General features: G+C 46.6%; 2 protein-coding genes across 11 annotated transcripts; one reads left to right on the top strand and one right to left on the bottom strand.

Moving 5' to 3' along the window:
* Positions 1-800: 800 nt before the first annotated feature.
* Tmem138 (transmembrane protein 138) lies at positions 801-7,287 on the bottom strand. Of its 2 annotated transcripts, none has more exons than XM_013111990.3 (5): positions 7,145-7,287; positions 5,415-5,682; positions 5,013-5,184; positions 1,818-1,893; positions 801-1,553 (listed from the first exon to the last, which is right to left on the bottom strand). In XM_013111990.3, the coding sequence occupies exons 2-5, from the start codon at positions 5,540-5,542 to the stop codon at positions 1,441-1,443; spliced, it is 489 nt and encodes a 162-aa protein (XP_012967444.1). In that variant the 5' UTR covers positions 5,543-5,682; positions 7,145-7,287; the 3' UTR covers positions 801-1,440. The 2 variants fall into 2 exon arrangements, with proteins under 2 accessions (XP_012967444.1, XP_005063897.1); XM_005063840.4 differs by having other exon boundaries at positions 7,030-7,160.
* A 105-nt stretch (positions 7,288-7,392) lies between these two features.
* On the top strand, positions 7,393-19,697 carry LOC101841130 (cytochrome b ascorbate-dependent protein 3). Of its 9 annotated transcripts, none has more exons than XM_040747676.1 (7): positions 7,396-7,531; positions 7,795-7,955; positions 12,853-13,051; positions 16,038-16,246; positions 16,828-16,982; positions 17,759-17,915; positions 18,970-19,697. In XM_040747676.1, exons 3-7 carry the CDS (start codon positions 12,868-12,870, stop codon positions 19,054-19,056), a joined length of 792 nt encoding a protein of 263 aa, XP_040603610.1. In that variant the 5' UTR covers positions 7,396-7,531; positions 7,795-7,955; positions 12,853-12,867; the 3' UTR covers positions 19,057-19,697. The 9 variants fall into 9 exon arrangements, 8 of the variants coding, with proteins under 8 accessions (XP_040603615.1, XP_040603610.1, XP_040603605.1 ...); XM_040747671.1 differs by having other exon boundaries at positions 7,510-7,642; XR_005877893.1 differs by lacking the exon at positions 7,396-7,531 and adding an exon at positions 18,439-18,647 and having other exon boundaries at positions 7,540-7,955.
* Positions 19,698-20,055: the final 358 nt, after the last annotated feature.

Genomic DNA, 20,055 nt, shown 5'->3' with positions numbered 1-20,055 from the left:
CCTGCTCTAAGTCACCATCATGCGCACAGACCCAGGGTAGTCTGCTGGTGGATGAGTCATAAGACCCGCAGCCCAGTAAACTGTTATTCCTTCTGAGGTCATCCTAGGCTAGCCAAGTTAAAGGTCCAAGATTACCATGGCTGACCACAAACAGACTTGAGCAGGCCCAGCTGCAGTCACCCTCATCAGCCCAGATCAGCTGAACCCCACCTTGTGCCAGTGAACTGCACAGGGATGGATGCACACTACTGAGCCTGGTGATGGTTTGTTACATGTTACTCCAGCAATAGAAAGCAGCATATAGCCAGGTGATGGCGGTGACGCCTTTAAACCCAGCATTTGGGAGGCAGAGGCAGGTGGATCCCTCTAAGTTCAAGGTCAGCCTGGTCTATGGAGCTAGCTCAGGACAGCCAGGGCTATACAGAGAAATCCTGTCCCTAACCCCCTCTCCTAACACCAAAAAGAAAGTAGCATACAAATTCTAAAACTTTCCTTTGCCAAACAGGTGCTGGAGCATTTTTTTTCTCCTGAGGGCAATTTTCGCTTCTAGCAAACATAGAATCTGAAGGAAGCACAGAAATCTGGGGGCAGGCATGAGATCACACCTTGAATTTCCAAAGAAGTAAGTACCAGAACAGAACTCTTGTTTCGTTTTGTTAGAGACAGTCTTCATATCGAAGCCCAGTGTGAATCTCTATCTAGTTTATAGCTCAATCTGCCCCATGGGTCAAAGAGACTCTCTGACTTGGTATACCTCTCCACCATGAAGACACCTAGATAGACACAGACTTTACCATTTATAAAAAGAGAGAGAGAGATTCAATTTATTTCCTTTTAGAACTGTAAAAAAGTACTTTGGTTATAAAGTCTAAATGACTAAGATGTGGTTGGTTAGCAGGACACGCCCATCATTGTCTATAACCTCCAGTCCCTCAAGTATGGTATCAGGAGAGCAGGGTGGGCTGGGAGGCTGATACCTAAAAGCTGAATGAACCGTAAGCTTCAAAGAGTGGGAGCTCCAGAGCTGCAGAGCCCTTGGGAAGGACGGGGGGGGAAGAGAAAGTGCGTGGTACGGAGCAAGAGGAGAAGGAAAAGGATGGACTGAGGTAGGAGGCAAGATTGCACTTTGTTCTACAGTCTGGGGAAATACTTTAACTTGGAATGGGGAAGGTCTTCCTTCTTTCTGAGATCGGGTCTCTCTCTGCAGGCTATCCTAGAACTCACTAGGTAGGCCCAGGGTGGACTCAAACTCATAAAAATTCTCCTGCCTCAGTTTCCAACCACGCCTGAGAGTCTTCCTTCTTGAATGCTGAGCACAGCTGGCCTGAGCATGTCCTAAGAAGTCCGTGTCTCCTGGTGCCAAGGGCTGTCCTTCCCTGGAGAGCAGCCCAGAAGTTTCTACCAGGAAGGAAAGGCATTCGCCAACGGGACATGAAGTAGTCACCTTCGGACTTGCATGAACTCCTTTCGCAGCCATAGTGAGTCCTGGTAAAAGCGGGGGTCGCCCAGTCTCACAGCTGTCCGTTTGTAGAAGTAGAAGTATAGCACTGCCGCTGAGGACAAAAGCAGAGAGTAGCTTCAGTCAGGGACAGCCTCAGTAAATCCCTTCGGGGAAAGCCAAGCCCAGCTGGCCCCGGCACTGCCCCAGGCTTCTCCCTGTCTCCCAGGAAGAGAGGAGTGCAGCCCTTCCTCTTTCCTTTCTGTGTGGCTGTCCCAACCATCCCAGGCCATCCTGATGGAGCCGGGAAGCCAGAATCAAGGCTGTGCTGCCGGACACAGCAGGACATGAGTACACCTGAAGCTGCTCCACTCCTCACCTAGTCTCTGGAATACAAACAGTGTTTGAAGTCCGTCTGTCCAAATGAAGCCGCTGGAGTTTTTCCATCGCAGGTTCTAAAGGAGACAGGAGTAGAAAGGGAAAGGTTAAAGGCTACATGACACTATTACATCTACGTGACACTATTACATCTACGTGACACTATTACATCTACGTGACACTATTACATCTACGTGACACTATTACATCTTCTACTTGCTTGAAAGCAGCAAAGCCACTTGGTTAAAAAATTCACTCTAATCTTACTTCTTTTCACAAGGCCAAAGCCTCAAACTCCTCTGTAAAGATTCTTATGAGGCTGGAAAGATGGTTAAGTGGTTAAGAGCACTGACCTATATTCAGTTCCTAGCACCTACACAATGGCTCCTATAACTCCTATACAATACTATATCTCTAGTTTCAGGGGATCCAGTGCTCTCTTCTGGCCTCTGTGGACACTGGGCATGCTCATGATGTACATATGCAGGCAAACACTCATACACATAAAACAAGTAAATAGAATTTTTAGCTAGCCTGACCTAAATAATGAGTTCTAGACCAACCAAGACCATAGTAGTGAGACTCTGTCTCAAAAAAATCTTTAATTAACAAAAATTGTGTGTGTGTGTGTGTGTGTATGCGTGCGCCAGTATGACACAGCATGCATGCAGAGATAGAGTCCGTTCTCTCCTTCTGTCATGGAATCAAACTCAGGTTGTAAAGCTTGGCAGCAAGTTCCTTTACCTGTTTAGTTATCTTACCATCTCTCAGCTGCCCCCCTGTTTCCCCACCTTTTTTTTTTTTTTTTTTTTTGCTTCAAAGGGATCTCCTCTAAGCTTGAACTGAAGCATTTATCTCCTTCCACTCTATTGCCTTTGTCAAGAAGAAATGATCTCAGGAGCTTCGGTGCTCACTGTCCAGGCCTCAGTCTCAGGCTCAGGAGAAGGTCACAACTTCGGTGCATTTAGGCTCAGGGCTCAATCACATCAACAGCCTGAACACAGGGCTCCAGGAAGAGGAGCACAAACTCTGGGAGAGGAAGCCCCTGGACCCCTGCACACTGCTCTGCTTCTTCTCTGTGGCATCCCAGCGGCACCCACACAGTGGGTCAAATGAAAAGCAAAAAAGTGACCGCTTTATTTTGTTTGTGATGCTGAGAACCAAGGCCAGGGTCTCACAAATTCTAGGTAAGAGCTCTAACCCTGGGGCCACACTCCTAACACAGAGTCAGGGATTTTAATAAGTTTCATCAAAATAAGCATATAAGAGAAACATAAGCTATCCAAAAACATGGAAAAAATTATAAAACGGAAGAAATCTGAATGGTAATGGCCTGCAAGACCTCCCAGGAACCCAAGTAAATGTAAAAATGGAAGGAGAGAGGGGACAGAGAGACAGCTCAATGGCTAGGAGCATTTGATGCTCTTTCAGAGCACCAGAGTTTAGTTCCTCGCACCTACACTGGGTGTCTCACAACGCCTGTAACTCCAGCTGCAGATCAAACTCCTTCTTCTGGGGCACCTGCACCCACTCAGCCACATGCACACACACAAACACACACACATGCGTGTACACACTGACATAAACTTCCAAATTATATTCTTAAAAAAGCAACCTGAAACCATGAGAACTAGATCTAATCTGGAACCTACAGGAAAACTAAGGAGAAAAATCTTGGGGATTGAGTTTCTGGTATAAAGATGGGGACTCAGCACTGGGCAGAGAGGAAAGCAACACTCGAGTGGCTGCTTCTCAGAGACACCCAATGCCTGTAATATTAACCACGGAACACTAACCCTAACCCCGGTAAACACCCACCTACCCATGTATCTGATGACAAAACAGACTCAACTTCCTGTTTTAACCCTGGTAGGTAAACTGACTGCTACAAATAGAAAAGTCCCTGGATTCTATAAGACAGAAAGCTGGACAAAGTGCCTATGAACTGTCACATGCTAAACTCCATCCAGAACACCTTCATATAGCCACCTTCTACCAGAATTTCCAGAGGACAGAGACTTCTAGTTGGATTTCCTTTTGGCAGGATGGGGTTTTATCAAACCTAGGGCACTGAGCCTTCCAGGTAAATACCCTGCTGCCAAGCTATATTCCCTAGCCCTTACCATTTTCTTCCGGGTGTTTTGTTTTTGTTTTGTGTTGCTTTTTAAATCAAGCCTTTTGTATCTGTAGGAATGAATCAGATCAACAGCCTGAATATAAAGCATCTATGTCACATAGACCCCAGATCAGATCTGATTTTCATAGCTTCTGATTTCTGCATCCCCATTTCTTCTATCTCTTTGTGTACATCGTGTTTTTCATACTTCTTTAAAAAGAGAGAGATTTATTTATTTTTGGCATGGTGTATAATGCTATTAAGTCCTGGCTGGCTAGAACTATTTTTATAGACCAGACTGACCTCTAGCTCACAGAGATCTGCCTGCCTCTGCCTCCCAAGTACTGGGATTAAAGGCGTGCGCCACACATGTCTGGAAACTGATTTACTTTTATGTGTATATGTGAGTGCTTCCTGTGCATATGTGTACCATGTATGTGCCAGTGCCATCAGAGCCCAAAGAGTTGGATCCCTTTGAATTGGAGTTACAAGAGATTGTGAGCCAAATCTAGATCTTCTGCAAAAGAAGCAAGTGCTCATAACTGCTAAGCCATCTCTCTAGTCCATCATGTTCTGAGTTGGAAGAATGGTTCAGCAAAGCTTGCTTTTGAACTTATATGTAGCCCAGACTGAACTTGCCATGGTCTTTAGAGAACTAATTATTACAGGTATACACTACCACATTTTTCTTGTTTTCCCCTCTTGAGGCAGGGTCTTACACTATAACCCAGGCTGGTCTAGAACTTAACTGTGTAGCCTGGGATGGCCTTGAATTTGTGGTAATCCTCTTGCCTTAGCCTACTGTGCTAGAATTACATGTTTTAGCCACCATGCCAAGGTATTTCTAGCTCCTTAAAGATGTGAAAGGCCTGGTGAGGCAGCTCAGTGGTTGGGGGCATTTGCTGCCAGGCCTGATGACCTTAGTTCAATCCCCAGAACCTACACGATGGAAGAGAACCAGCTCCCACAAGTTATCATTTGGCACCCAGAGCTCTATCCACCTGCACACTGACATAACACAATACCTGTATAAAGTTTTTAAAAATTAAACATGTAAGAATTCAGGGCTTTCACTCTTACCATGACCCATATATGAAGGGAGATGCTGAGGGCGAGGTACACAGCAGTTAGAATGATGGTCCCTTTGAACTTATGGAATAGGAGGCTGACCAGGCCAGCCTGGAAGACGAAGGTGTTGAAGAACATGAGGAAAATTATGATGATGTTGAAGAGAATTGCAATATCCTGGATGCTGTGGACACATAAAGTATAGCCAAGTGAGGGTTATGTGCGGACTTAAGAGATGGCCCTAAGTTCTAAGGGACACCATGAAATCTGTTCTTCTCTGAAATATAGTCACCCCAAACCCCCAGACAGCACAGACTTCTGGACACACTGATGACTTTTAAGATGCTCAACTGTGACTGTCAGACCCTTCAAACTGTTTGGATTCAGCTTTTCAAGTCTGTCTCCTATACTCACATGAAGAGCACCAGCTGGATGACAGGAGCCATTCGGAGTAGCTCCGAGAAGGAATTGACAAACAGGTCATAGGACAGCAGCAGGAACTGCAGGGAGAGCACCAGGCTGTAGTTGCTAGTTTGGAGCATCTTCTGTTTGCTTTTGGGGACTCCCAAGTGCACATTCCACAGCTCTGTAGAGGATAACTTCTGCTTCTCTACCGGGTATTTGGGGAGAGAAGTCTAGTTTTTCCAAATCAGAGCTGTTTCCCTGGCTCTGATGCAAGGACCTGTTTGGAGGGGAGAGAATCAAGGAAGGAAGGAAGATATGACAAAGAGAGCAACACTAGAAGCCTAGTGATAAAACATTACTGAGCACCAGTAAGCAAAACACCGAGAAAACAAAACAATAGAGAAAACAAAAACCCAGCTAAAGCCCAGGAGTAGCGGCATACACTTGCAATCACAATATTCAGGAGCTAGAAACAGGACTGAGTGTTTGAGTCTGGCCTGGGCTAAGACAGCCAAGCCTCTTCTGCAAACAAAACAAGAGAAAGCCAGACCACACCCATCCTGACTCTGCCCCACGGCACCTCAATTGCCATTCTTTCTAGAGACTAGTAACACCAGACTGTTCTCCACACCTGGGTCCTTTTACACATACAGCTCTTTTCTTTTTCCTTCTTTCCCCCGAACTTGCTATGTAGCCCCAGCTGGTTTTGAATTCTTGATCCTCCTGCCTCAGCTTCCTGAGTGCTTGTTTTACAGGAGCACCTCGTTACACCTGACAAATGCACAGGCCTAACCAAGAATATTCAGGAGCACTTACAGACAAGTGACAGCCTGGTTATGTTGTAGTAGTGGAAGTAATAAATCCTTACATATTACATGCAACACCCTAGAGACTGTTTCCATCACAGATATTATTTAAATCTTACAATAACCTCATGAAGTAGGAGACACTTTCATTTTCCCCAATTCATAGATGAGAACACTGAGGCCCAGCAAGGTGAACTAATTTGGCAGATTACACAGCTGGTAAGTGGCAGAGTGCTATTCTGATGGAGGCACTGTGCGGCCAGTCTATTTCATAACTGACAGATATCTAAGTGGAGGGTGTGGTCTCATATAAATAGGCAGTGTCAGACAGAAAGAGCTCAGAGGACACAGTACCTTCCTAGAAGAGCTTATTAAGCTTATGACAGAAACACAGCAGCAGGAGTAAGGGAGTATATGCATAACCTACTTAATCCCTGGCCTTGAAAAGCAGTCATTTTAGTGCATATAAGCCCTGTTTTTCAGGGGCTCTGAGAGTCCCAGACCCTGTCCACCTCCTATGGTGGAAAAGCCCCATGTTATTGGACATACGAATATCCAAGCTTTTCTGGGCTTGAGTTTTCACTCTCCTCTCTCTCCAGGTACCGGCGCCAGGATAATCTTGTTGACCAAGAGAATTTCCTTTAATCCTCCCAACACTCTGCATGGTAGGAAAGAATTATCCCCTAGCTACAGGCAGGGACACACATTTAGAGTTCAAGTCATTTTCTCCAGATCCCAAGGGCCAAACGCGTCACTTAACGAGGGCCACTGTGAGCATCCCTTAGAAGCACCCTCCAGTTTAACGCGGTTTTCCTTACCCTTCCCAATCCTCCCACAGATCGATGCCTCGGCAGAAGGCCCACAGCAAAGGCAACGGCAACAAAAAATTCTGACTTCTGGCCACTCTTCGCTCGGCTCATCAACTATACTCACCTCAAAGAGCCAACGTCGGTTGTCATGGAAACCCAGTCTCGGCTTCCGGAAGCCGGCTTTAAATTCCGGAAGTAGATGGCTAATTGCCCGCCGTGTTTGGGCCTTCCCTCTCTCCGTGCCTGGTCCTTCCATGCCCCTCGCTGAGGGCGGGCCCTAGGCGAGAGGCTGTTAACGCCAGCATTTCTCCTTCCTCAGGATGGGGGTGGGGTTAGAGACAAGGCACACCACAGGACGCAGGGCTCCTGCGAATCCGTCCAGGAACTCGCGCCTTAGCACGCAAACTTCATTTCCCAGACGCCCTAGCGTACCATCGGAAGTGCCCGAGCCTATAAGTTTCCAGGCAGCGCCCTCTGTAGCGAATCCCGCGGACTGCAGGCTTGCCGGAAAGTGAGTTTTTCAACGTCCTGGAGGAGCCTGGCTAGTGGCAGCTCCCGCGCTTGGCAGCGGCCAAACGGTCGCAGAGACCTGGCCCCGAGGTGTCCCACTGTGTGGTTAGGGGTGAGAAAGAGCCCGGGCTGGGAGAGCCGGGACGTGGCTTCCAGCGGTGGCCCCACTGCTTCCTTGCTTCGCGCTGTCATATCCTGGCATTCAGCCTGCTTTTCCTTTTAAGAATCGGACGCTTTCCGTGCCCCTTCCATACTGTACCACAGGTGGTGTTTGTAGAGGCTTTGCCGCTTTTCAGAAAGAAGGCTTCTTATCTAAAACTTGCTAGGACCAGGCTGACCAGAGGGATCAGCGTCTACCCCTTGTGCCTCGAACAGATCTGACCGTCCGAAGGACGAAGGAGCAGCCTGTGAGCACTTGTGCTAAGGTGACTTTCTTCACACTCCTGAGTGGAATGTTATAGGTCGCTCACTCCTGAGTCCTGCACTTTGGAGGAGCTGCCCTTGGAAATGAGTTCTGGGAACTGAGGACAGGACCCGGATGCCCGTTCCAGGCTTGCCACTTGCCTTGACCAAGTCACTGTCCTTTGGATCCCAACTTTGCAGTGCTTTTGAACTGTAAGACGTGGGTTGATAGGATTTGAACTCTAAACCTGGTCTGCGGGATTCTTAATGTTCCTCCGTCTTTGAGGAGAGAGCAACAAACTGCCCCATGGTCTGAAAAGTAACTGCATCTGGAGTGCAGCCTTTTCCTGAGAGGAAGGACTGAATGAAGATTCATTTCTTACCCCTGGGACTGGTTCTGGTTTCTTCAGCCTATGAGAACCCTTTAGCCAGAGAATTGAGGAAAACATTAAATAAAGATAAAGATTAGGTACAAGTCTTAAGCCTGGATAGATAAACTACACCCCATAGGCCTCATCTAACCCTGAGTGGCCTTTCCACTTTATTTATTTGTTTATTTATTTACTTATTTATTTGGTTTTTCGAGACAGAGTTTCTCAGTATTGTTTTGGAGGCTGTCCTGGAATTCACTTTGTAGACCAGGCTGGCCTCAAACTCACAGAGATCCACCTGCCTCTGCCTCCTGAGTGCTGGGATTAAAGGCATGTGCCACCACCGCCCGGCTGGTTTTTCCACTTTTAAACTATGTGAAAATCGTATGAAACTTAGACATCAGTGTCCATAAAGTGTTAGTGAGGCACAGTCATACTAATTTGTTAAGATACTCTTGGCTGTTCTTGTATTGCATCAGCCCAGAATGAATGACACAATTGTGACAGAGACTTTATAAGCCCTCTAAAGCCTAAGGAGTTTGCTGCCTCCCCTCCTGAGCATGGGGCTTGGCAGAGTGAGGAGACTTCAGCTGTGGTGCTCATGTCTTTAAATCTTAGTCCAAAGGGCTCTCTCAGTACAAATGCTCTTAGTCTCTTCATTCGAACATGTTCTTTCCCTTGCTTTTGCTAGGTTAGGAAAAGAAAGGGCTTATTTGTGAGCTGTGGTCAGCAATATAACTTTCCTGCCTTCTGTCACAGAAGTGCCACAATCATCTGTTCTAAGTCTGCCACAAAGCAGTAATCCAGGACTTGTAAGCGGCATGGGTACAGTTCCTTATGAAAATTTTTGCCTTCCCTTTTCCTTTTCCCCTCAAATATGTGTGTGTGTGTGTGTATACATACATATATATATATATACATATGTATTGTGTGTGTGTATGTTTGTGTGAATGTCACATGTGAGCAGGTGTCTGGGGTGTCTAGAAGTGGGTATTTGGTCCCATGGAGTTGAAGTTATAGGCAGCTGTGAACTGTCTGATGTGGGTTCTGGGAACTCAACTCTGGTGCTCTGCGAAACCAATATGTACTCTTAACTATACTGAGCCCACTCCTGCCTTTTGATTTTGATTTTTTGTTTTTTGTTTATTTGTTTGTTTTGAGCTAGGGTCTTATATAGCCTAGGCTAGCCTTGACTATGCACATATATCTGAAGATGACCTTGACCTTCTGGTTCTTCTGCTTTTTACCTCTGGATTGCTGGGATTACAGGTATGAACCACACTCCCAGTTTTAACTTTCAGTATAGAAGATATGTGGAGTTTATTACAAGGTGAGATGGGGGCACCCTCAAGTAAACAGTGTTCAGAGAGAACATTTTATAGAACACATTCTCAGTGGCTGAGAGTGGACAAGGGCTAAAGGGACCGTTGCCTCCTCTTTTCCTTTGTAGAAAGTAAATAAGTAAACTGCAGAAGTCAATATTGTCGAATGACTGGAGCATTTCACTGGAGGAATGGAGGTGTGCTAGGCAGACACTTGATAACCCCGAACCTCTTTTGCTCTGCGTGACTCAAGGAAGTAGCTCTGAGGCTGGGTAACATCCCTGGACCCAGTAGCTCAGTCAGGAAGCTGTGTGTTCTCTAGCCCTCGGCCCTTTCCCAGATGTTGCTACTAATGTGGGTCACCTGGTGAGAGTCCAGCATCTGCTGCTGCTGGCTGGCTGGCAGTGTGACATACATATCTCAAGGCTGCTGAGAGGCCTGGGCAGGCATGGGGACCATGAGCTAGCTTCCGGGTTGGGGGAGCTGGTCTCACTATGTTGCTCAGGCTAGTATTGAATTCTTTTACTCAAGTGATCCTCCTGATCCAGCCTCCCAAGTAGCAAGTGGCATAGGTTCCACCTTGTCTAACTAGCTGTAGGTTTTGTTAGTACTTAGGATAAAAATCCTGTGCTGGGGGCTGAGAGATGGCTCAGTAGTTAAGAATGCTGGCTGCTCTTGCATAGGACCTGAATTTGGTTTCTAGCTCCCAAGTTGGTTTGTCCACAACTGACTGTAACTAGCTCCAGAGAACCCAACACCCTTTTCTGACTTCTATGGATGCTTGAACATATACATCACATAGCATACCTCTCTCTCTCTTCTCTCTCTCTCTCTCTCTCTCTCTCTCTCTCTCTCTCTCTCTCTCTCTCTCTCTCTCTCTCTCCCTATCTCCCTCCCTCTCTCCCTCCCTCCCTCCCTCCCCCCTCTCAAATTCTATGATAGTAATAAATGTGAAGTCATAGTACTTGACTCTCAATAATGTCCTTACATATTTTTTGTCTTGATCTTATAACCTGTCGATAAGGATAAAGGTCTAAGGCCTTAGAGCCAAGTAGACAAAGGTTTGACACTCCTGTGGACTTGCTCAGTCCTGGTGCTAGATACTTAGTATGTCTGAGCTTTAGTTTCTTCATGTATAGGGTTGGGTGATAGTCCTCACAAGAGTTATCAAGAGGAGTAAGTGGGACTGTGGGCCAGTATCTAGTGGTCGTAGCTGGTGTTCAATTAATAATTTTTATTGCCATACTTTTTTTTCAGAGAACAAATCTTGCAGTGTTAGGTGTTTTCCTCAGGGTACTCAGACTATGAAAATCAGAGACCAGGCCAGCCTTCTATTGGGTCTGAAGGTGATGATTTGGCTATTCCTCCTTGGGCACCACTGGCTATTCTTCCTGTTACTAGAAGCAGGACTGGACCTTTGCCCCACTTGTCTCTCTCTCTCTCTCTCTCTCTGTGTGTTTCTATGGACTCATGATTTACTTATACTAAAGGGACCATTGCCTGTTTTTTAAGAGTAACTGCTTGTCACTTAAATATTCACCAGAGAAAGCCTGAAAGCTGAGTTGGTTCCTGGTAGAAATCTAAAAATAATCACTTTCTAGACCTTCTAGACCTTGAGTTCTTGCTTCCTCTTCTCTCCTCTGGACTTTCCGCAGAAAAGAGAAAGCAGAAGTAAGTCTCAGGTGTAGAAACAGCCTTAGTTCAAGGAGAGCAGTGGAGGGTCCTGGGGTTGAGGCCTGGCCTCATGGAATTCATCTTCTTTAAAGGAAGACCTTTTTGTTGTTGTTTGTTTGTTGTTTTTTTTTTTTTGAGACAGGGTTTCTCTGTATTGCTTTGGATGCTATCCTGGAACTCGCTCTGTAGACCAGGCTGGCCTCAAACTCACAGAGATCTACCTACCTCTGTCTCCTGAGTGCTCGGAATAAAGGCATGCGCCACCACTGCCTGGCAAGAAAGACCTTTTTATACAGAAGTGGGAACACCTAGAACTTTTTTACAGGTGACATAAATAAAATAATGGTAGGAATTGAGCCTTCCTAGCCAAAAGTCTAGAAGATTCTGAAACTTAAAACTTGGGGTTTGGCTTTGTTTTTTGTTTGTTTTTATTTATTTTTTTACTATGGTTCGTTGGGTTTTGTTTGTTTTTGAGTTTTTTGTTTGTTTGGTTTTGAGTTTTTTATTTGTTTGTTTTCCTTTTATTTTTTTAAGACAGGGTTTCTTTGTGTAGTCCTGGCTGTCCTAGAACTCACTCTGTAGACTAGACAGGCTCTAACTCAGAGATCTGCCTGCCTCTGCCTCCCAAGGACTGATATTAAAGGCATGTGCCACTATGTCTGGCCAAACCTAAAACCTTTTGGTCACCAAAATGAGCACTCAAAACAAGCAACATGGAAACATTCCCAAATCAAAAAACCTTTGCCATCTACAATTGTTCCACACCCAATCGTTTTAAAAAAATTATATATATGGCTTGGTGGTGGTGGCACACACCTTTAATCCAAGCAGGCACAGGCAGATCTTTGAGTTCAAGACCTGTTTGGTCTACAGGGTGAGTTCCAGGACACCCAGGGCTTTATACAGAGAAGCACTGTCTTCAAAAATTTTACATATATATGGATATGTACCATATGTTTGTGTATCACATGCATGCCTGTCCATGGAAACTACTAGAAGAAGGCATTAGATTCCCTGGAACTGGAATTACAGATTTTTATTGTTGGGAACCACCATGTAGGTGTTGGGAATTAGTGATCGTATCCGCTGAGAGACTTCTCCAGCCCCCACATCCAGTCATTTTGTTGAATGTATATCCAGCCTAGAATGTGCGTACCCCTCTTAGATTGTGGTTTTGCTGCTTTATGTTGGAACCCAGGGCCTGGGAATGTGTGGTCTAAGCATTTAGAGTTTTGATTTGTCTCTCTACTGGGTTGGGTGTGGCAGTCATTTTTTACCTTCTGGTTCTGTGTAGGGAAGTTAATCAGTACCAAGGATGTGAGCCCAGGGCTTTGTCATCTCACTAGAGCTCCACATCTGTGCTCCCAGGTGCAGGGGTGGGGACTCATTCATTGTGAGCTTACCTCACTCAACATTGAGGCCATCTGGGGACAGGGGAACTGAAGCAAAAGATTCTTTACCACAGGTATAAAGGGAGGTCAGTGTCACTTCCTTTAGCTGCTGTGTGGGTTCATCATGGTTAGCCCAGGACATGTGACTTCTGCTTTTTCTAGGAGTTCTTGATCAGAATGGCTTCAGGACGGTTTTACCTGTTCTGCATGGTCCTGGGGTCCCTGGGATCAATGTGCATCCTCTTCACCGCCTATTGGATGCAGTACTGGCGTGACGGCTTTGCCTGGGATGGCAGTGTGCACATGTTCAACTGGCACCCTGTGCTCATGGTCTCTGGCATGGTGGTGCTCTATGGAGCTGGTGAGTAATGTGTTCACAGTGTGAGGGGCCTGAGCAGAACACTATTTACTCTCTCCAAGGATGATATTTTGGGGGTTGAGTTTGAGGCTATCATGGCAGTGTGAATTGGGTTGTTCCTGGGACCAGCTATCATTTGGGGAAAGAAGTGGAATGTGTAGGGACAGCTTCCCAGATACTCAGAGACAAGGTCAGTGAAACTGTCTGTAAAGGACCAGACCATAATTTTTTCAGGCTTTGTAATGGTATGATTGTAATACGTATTGCAGTTACTCAGCTCTGCCATTGTATCATGGGAAGCACATAAAACACATGAATGTAACTGTGTCCCAACAGAATGTTATTCACAGAATTAGGCGGCAGGCTAGATTTGGCCCGGCACTGCATTTTGACTCCTGCTCTAGAATACAAGAAGCTGAAACCTCTTATATTATTATAGTTGAGTCAAGGATCCATCTTTGTCTCATGAATTCAAATCTGTGTCCTGTAACATGGGAAGTGAACCCTGATTGTAGGATGGGAATGATGATAGCATTGGCAAAAGCTGCTTACCATGTATACATCATACATCATCCCCTCTGGTCCTTGACTTTTTATGATGTATATTTTATATGCATATGCATGTACACATGTATGTATGTATGTGAAGGCTATAGGACAATCTCTGGTGTCATTCATTATTAAGCATCTTGTACCTTTAAATTTTTCTTTAAAAAAAATTTTAAGGCATGGTCTCACTGTGTATCCCTGGCTGTCCTTGAACTCTCTCTGTAGACTAAGCTGGCCTTAAACTCACAGAGATCCACCTGCTTCTGCCTCCCAAGTGCTGGGATTAAAGGCATGTACCTCTATGCCTTATCCTAAATTCTTTCCTATATTATTTATTACTGGTGTGGTGGTGGTGGTGGTGTCTGTGTATGTGTATGTGAGCATAGGCATGCCATGTCATGCGTGTGGAAGTCAGAGAACAACTTTTAGGAGTCAGTTCTCTTTTTACTGTGGGTTCTAGGGATCAAACTGAAGTCATTAGGCTTGTGTGGCAAATGCTTTTACCTCTGAGCTATCTTGTGAACCCCATTTTGATTTTTTGAGATAGGCCTCTTCACTGGCCTGGGACTAGTTGATTAGGTTAGGCTGGCCTAAGCATCCTGTCTCTGCTTCCCCAGGGCTGGGATTACAAGTGTGTGTTACCCTGTCCAGATTTTTTATATGGGTTTTGAGGATTAAACTCAGGCCCTCATGCTCATGCAGCAAGCACTTTACCCACTGACCTATCCCTCACCCCATACCCAACCCCCCTTTCTTCTTTTTGAGACAGGGTCTTCCTATATAGCCCAGTCTGACTTTGACCTATACGGCAGTCCTGTCTCAGCCTCTTGGGTGCTGGGATTACAGGCATGTACTACCATGTTTGCTTTCCATGTTGTTCTCTTTTGTTTTGTTTTGTTTTGTTTTTTCAAGATAGGGTTTCTCTGTATAACAGTTCTGGCTGTCCAGGAACTCTCTCTGTGGACCAGGCTGGCCTCAAATTCACAGAGATCCTCCTGCCTCTGCCTTTTAAGTGGAATTAAAAGCATGTGCCACCACCACCAGGTGTCCATTTTGTTCTTTGGGCAAGTTTGTGAGGTGGACTCTGGGCTCTGTAGTCATCTTTTTTGTTGTTGTTGTTGATTTTTTTTTTTTTGGTTTTTCGAGACAAGGTTTCTTTGTATTGTTTTGGAGACTGTCCTGGAACTCGCTCTGTAGACCAGGCTGGCCTTGAACTCACAGAGATCCACCTGCCTCTGCCTCCAGAGTGCTAGGATTAAAGGCATGCGCCATCAACGCCCGGCTTGTAGTCATCTTTTTTTTATAGAAGAGGAAACAGACTTAGAAGAAGCCAGACATGTAAGGAGCAGATGTTAGGTTTGAACCTCTATGCCTGAGCTCTTTAGATTTTTCTTTTTGCTTTTGGTGATATTGGGAATGAAAGTGAACCCAGGGCTCTGCACATGATAGACAGGTACTGAGCTGCACCCTTGGCTTTCATGCCTGGGTTCTTTTGTCCCCCAATCTCTACCCCAACAAGGAGATCCATTCGCCTCTGCCTCCTGAGTGCTGGGATTAAAGGCATATGCCAGTACCACCTGGCCTTGACTGTATGGATGCAGTATGGTGAGACCATGCTAAGACAGCGCTTATCAGCCCACAAGGCTGCACTCAGGATTGAGACAGGACAGTTAAGGAAACTGCTCCTCCCATTTTAACTGGCCCTTCCTGGCCAACTGCCTCTCATAAATGACGGGAAGGTGGCAGGTACTGAGTAGTCTTAGTTAGGGTTTCTATTACTGTGATAAAACAGCATGACCAAAAGCAACTTGGGGAAGAAAAGGTTTGTTTCACCTTATACTTTTAGTCGAGCGTGAAGAGAAGTGAGGGCAGGAACTGAGGCAGAGGCTGTGAAGGAAAGTGACTTACTGGGTTGTACCTCGTGGCTTGTTCACCCTGCTTTCTTTCTTAATCTTTAGTCTTTATTGTGTGTGTATGGTTGTTCTGTCTGCATGTCTGTGCACTATGTGTATCCAGTGCCTATGGAGGCCAGAAGAGGGTGTTGGATACCCCTGGGACTGGAGTTACAGATGGCTGGGAACTGTCATGTAGGTGCTGGGCATTGAACTCTGGCCCTCTGGAAGAGCAACCAGTGCTGTTAACAACTGAGCCATTTCTCCATCTCTGCTTTCTAGGACCACCAGCCCAGGGATGGTATCACCTCCAGTGAACTTGGCCCTCCCATATCAGTGGTTAAAGTAAATGCCCTACATACTTTCCTATAGGCAATCTGATGAGAGGGAGTTTCTCAATTGAGATTCCCTCTTCTCAGCTAACTAGCTTGTGTCAAGCTGACAAGAAACCAACCAGGACAGGAGTTGATGTTCTGACACTTATGTGGGGTCACAGCAGGGGAGTGTAAGGCGATGTGGCCAAGCCCTGGGACTGTTTTCTCCTGCAGCCTCGCTGGTGTACCGCCTGCCCTTGTCATGGGTAGGGCCCAAACTGCCCTGGAAAGTTCTCCATGCAGCACTGCACCTGCTGGCCTTCACCTTCACCGTTGTGGGGTTAGTTGCTGTCTTTCAGTTCCACAACCATTCAAAAATCACACACCTCTATTCCCTGCATAGCTGGCTGGGCATCACCACTGTCATCTTCTTCGCCTGTCAGGTAGGTGCCCTCTGCCCTCTTCTGAGTCCTTATGGGGACCATGGGTTCTGGGTGTGGCTTTACCAGCCTCAGCTCCAAATATTCTCTCTGGCCTCCTATCCCGTTAGACTGCCCACCCCTCCTGACTTTGTCATCCCACATGTCATCCCACATGTCATGCTGACTCCAAAGCACCCTCTTTTCCTGCTTTCTCCACTCTTCCCTCTTTGAACCAAAGCAGTTCTAAGAGGGGTTTCAGTATTCCAGTGCCAGTTCTGTGCTTGAATTGTTTATGACCCAGGACTGGCAGGCATTGAAAGCTAACAAGGATGACTGGGCTTTTTGAGTATATTGCTGTAAGCCTTTCACACACAAGTTGCTGGTTGCTTTCACACACTTGTGTAATAGAAATGGGCAGATCACAGTGAGGTATGGTGTGTGCTTGGGGCTGTGCATGGTGGCAATGTCTGAGTTGAAAAAGAAGGGCCAGAGGACAGTGGCCAGCAGGAGTAATCGATGTCATATGGGGGTAGATGGCGTGATAGACGGGTACAACTATAGTCGACCAGTCGCTTCAGGGACTTCCTCCCTTGTGTCCACAGTGGTCCCTGGGCTTTGCCATCTTCCTGCTGCCCTGGGCATCTCAGTGGCTGCGAAGCCTCCTGAAACCTGTGCATGTCTACTTTGGAGCCTGCATCCTTTCCCTGTCCATCACATCTGTTATTTCCGGCATCAATGAGAAGCTTTTCTTTGTTTTGTAAGTTCTAAGGGGCCTCTGACACTAAGGCATATGGGAGGGGGTGGGGGCTTCAGGAGATGCATCCTATAATCACAGGACCCAGCCAGCAGAGGTCAGCCTCTGGGCTTGAGTCCATTCTGATCTGGAAGGTGACAGTGTTTAGGTTGAAATTGGTAACCTGGCAATACTTACTGAACATCAAGTGATACAGCACTCACTGTTTGTCAGAAGTTGCTCAAAGCACCCCAACTTTAATCCTCTTAAGCACCTACAACATTTGGTGCTGTTGTCAAAAGAGTATAATGACCTAGGCATGGTGGTGTCTGCCTGTAATCCTACTACCACAGGCAGGCAGATCCTGTGAGTTCAAGGCAGGCAGGTCTCCATTGAGACCTTGTTTAAAAAAAAGTGTAGTGGGGCACAGAGTAACTTATCTAAGAGCACACAGCCAGAAAAGGCAGACGTAGGAACTGAGTTAGGCAGACTGCCTCCACAGCAGCATGTCTAGCTGCTGTCGTCCTGGGTTTTGAAGTAGTATGGTAAAGTGAGCAACAAATAAAATTGGAGATCTTGGTTGTGCTATGTACTGATTATGTAAATGTGGGCAGGTTCATTTCACTTGGGTCTTCCGTTTTTCTCATAGGAAAAGCATTACAAAGTTCTTCCCTGGCACTATGGTAGGGGCTTAGGAGGTATGTTAATTCCAGGTCATAGGAATCTAGTCTCCTGCTAGGCTGACTAAAAAAAAAGTTAGAAAATTATTTCAAAGACCTACATTATTTTGTCATTTTCAGGAAAAATGTCACCAAACCCTACTCCAGCCTGCCTAGTGAGGCAGTCTTTGCCAACAGCACTGGGATCTTGGTTGTGGCTTTTGGCCTGCTGGTTCTCTATGTTCTTCTGGCTTCACCATGGAAACGTCCAGATCCAGGAGCTCTGACTGACAGACAGGTATGGCTGCTTGCCTCCCACTCTCGGTGGGGTAAGGCCAGGTCTAGAGAAGGACCCAGAAAGGACTTGCACCTTGCTGAGAAGATTGATCCTGTAGCTAGGTGGAAAGCTAAGCACCTTGAAGGTGGAGACTGAGTGGCAGATGGGAACTCTGGCATCAGAGCAGCAATCCTGGGAGTGACTTCCCAAGCTTCCCCGTCCCCTGTAAGAGTCCTTGGCTTTGTGAGATGACACAGTGAAGGGCTTGAGCCTGGTGAAGGTGTGCCAGCTCTGTGGCCAGTGCTTAGTGACACATCAAATGCTGAAAGCAGGTCTTGCCTGTGCTTGGCCTGCAGATGTGGGAAGATGTGCTGTGAACTAGTCTCGGGGACTTTTGGGCTTCCCTGAAAAATCTGGTGGCTCGGTTGGGTTCACCCTGCAGGGGGCGGGTCTATCTGAGCAGCTCAGCCTGGTGTGCCTCCTGAAGCTCAGGGGCTCTTCCAAGGTCATGTCTTTAATCCCTATGCATCTTCCTTCTTTCCAGCCCCTGTTGCATGACAGGGAGTGAAGCGGGCGGTGCACTCTGCTCCCTCAGAAACTCTTCTATACTTGGAGCTCCTGGTTCATTTCAGCAACCGACTTCTCTTGGACTACAGACAAACTTACTACTACAGTTCCTGGCCTGCTCTCTCCAGCTGCTTGCTGTCCATCTGCTTTTCTTGATGGCATTTTTTCAAGGGCCACCTTGCCTTGGTAATTCATGTCTCTCCTGCTGGTCTGAAGAATGGGCTGCCTTCTCCTCACCACTCCCAGGGATGTGGTAGAAGTCAAAGCAGAGGCTCAAATGTAGTTCATACAGGCAAGGTAGAAAGGCTGCTGTTTGTGGGAGCATTTGTGTACATTGGCAGGCTTCCTCTGCTGTGTCCTGGATGTGCATTTGGTGGGCAGAGACGCTGGGAAGTACTCGTAGGACAGTGTCCGCAGGAGGCTTTGCAGGAGTCAGGTCACTCAGCTGCTCTGCTCACTGTGACACACTGTGTTGTGTGTGTCGTGACTATGCCTCCCTTTCTTCTAGTTGCTGCTTCAGCTGCTGCCTGGATCCCGCCCTTTCCCTGTGACTTACATGCCTGTCCCCCTCAGGCAACCCTATGAGCCCTGGTAAACTGTTCTCCCATGAACAAAGAGTCTGACCCTAGAGTCCCAAGTGATGAGTAACAGGTTTCTGTGGCCTTCCTTTCTGTCCCCTTGTGGGTATAGGCTTTTGTGCCTCTTTTAGTCACGCTCTTCCCTGACAGGGTCCAGCCCACTAAGAAATTGAAACCAGCATTATGAAGCAATTTTCTTAGCAGAGATCTGGGAGCCACCACTGCCTTCAGAGGTGTTCCTTACTGAGTACTGGGTGCTTTTGTCCCTCCACCCCCTCCATGGTATGCCAGAGTGTGAGCTTTGCCTTTCTCCTGAATAGAAACTGCGTAGAAGGGACGAATCTTGCCCCTCTGCTTCGTATTAGCCTGTGGCACATCATACCTTCTCAGATAAGCCCTGCACAGTCCCTTGCAGACTGCTGTACTTAGCAGACCAATAGGAGGAGTTGGGTTCCTGACTCCTTGCAGATAGGCTGAACTTCAACCCTGTGGCCAGAAGTTGGCAGGAGGGCTGCCATGGATTTCCTGACCAAATGAAGCCTGCACATCGTTGATCCTGTGGGGCACCTTGGACAAGACCAGGTCCCCTGGTTTGCTCATGAGTTTGCTACTTCTTCATGAATCTGATTTTTATTAAATGTGTTTTTAAACACTAAAAGTGTCTTCTTTTGTTCAGATTGGATAGCTTAAACACAACCACTTATTTCTCATACTTTAGGAGGCTAGAAGTCCAGGATGAAGGCAACAACATGTGTCTGGTGAGGGCCTCTCCCCACTATCTTTGTACTGTGGCTTCACATGGTGCAGAGTATAAGTTGTTCCCAGACCTTTGTAAATGATGGTGCATCCCATTCAGAAGGGTCCCACCCTTACCTCTAATCACTTACAAGGGTCCTACCTCTTTTATTGCTATTTTTGAGACAGTGTCTCACTATGGAGCCCTGGCTGGCCTGGAACTTGTCATGTAGACCAAGCTGGCCTCAAACTCATAGAGATCTACCTACCTCTGCCTCCAG

Source organism: Mesocricetus auratus, unplaced genomic scaffold (assembly GCF_017639785.1).
Source record: "Mesocricetus auratus isolate SY011 unplaced genomic scaffold, BCM_Maur_2.0 Super-Scaffold_4256, whole genome shotgun sequence".
Classification (NCBI taxonomy): domain Eukaryota; kingdom Metazoa; phylum Chordata; class Mammalia; order Rodentia; family Cricetidae; genus Mesocricetus; species Mesocricetus auratus.
Note: the sequence above shows the minus strand (reverse complement) of the source record. Positions and strands in the feature narration are given on the sequence as shown.

What these genes read in the sequence shown, in the direction of transcription:
- Tmem138 (XM_013111990.3), bottom strand. Translation starts at nt 5,542, where the DNA reads ATGCTCCAAACTAGCAACTACAGCCTGGTGCTCTCCCTGCAGTTCCTG. An exon ending in CCCTTCATATATGGGTCATG is followed by an intron (nt 1,894 to 5,012) that starts GTAAGAGTGAAA and finishes TGTCTCCTTTAG; the next exon opens with AACCTGCGATGGAAAAACTC. An exon ending in GTTTGTATTCCAGAGACTAG is followed by an intron (nt 1,554 to 1,817) that starts GTGAGGAGTGGA and finishes TTTTGTCCTCAG; the next exon opens with CGGCAGTGCTATACTTCTAC.
- LOC101841130 (XM_040747681.1), top strand. Translation starts at nt 12,868, where the DNA reads ATGGCTTCAGGACGGTTTTACCTGTTCTGCATGGTCCTGGGGTCCCTG. An exon ending in TCATCTTCTTCGCCTGTCAG is followed by an intron (nt 16,247 to 16,827) that starts GTAGGTGCCCTC and finishes TTGTGTCCACAG; the next exon opens with TGGTCCCTGGGCTTTGCCAT. An exon ending in GAGCTCTGACTGACAGACAG is followed by an intron (nt 17,916 to 18,969) that starts GTATGGCTGCTT and finishes CCTTTCTTCTAG; the next exon opens with TTGCTGCTTCAGCTGCTGCC.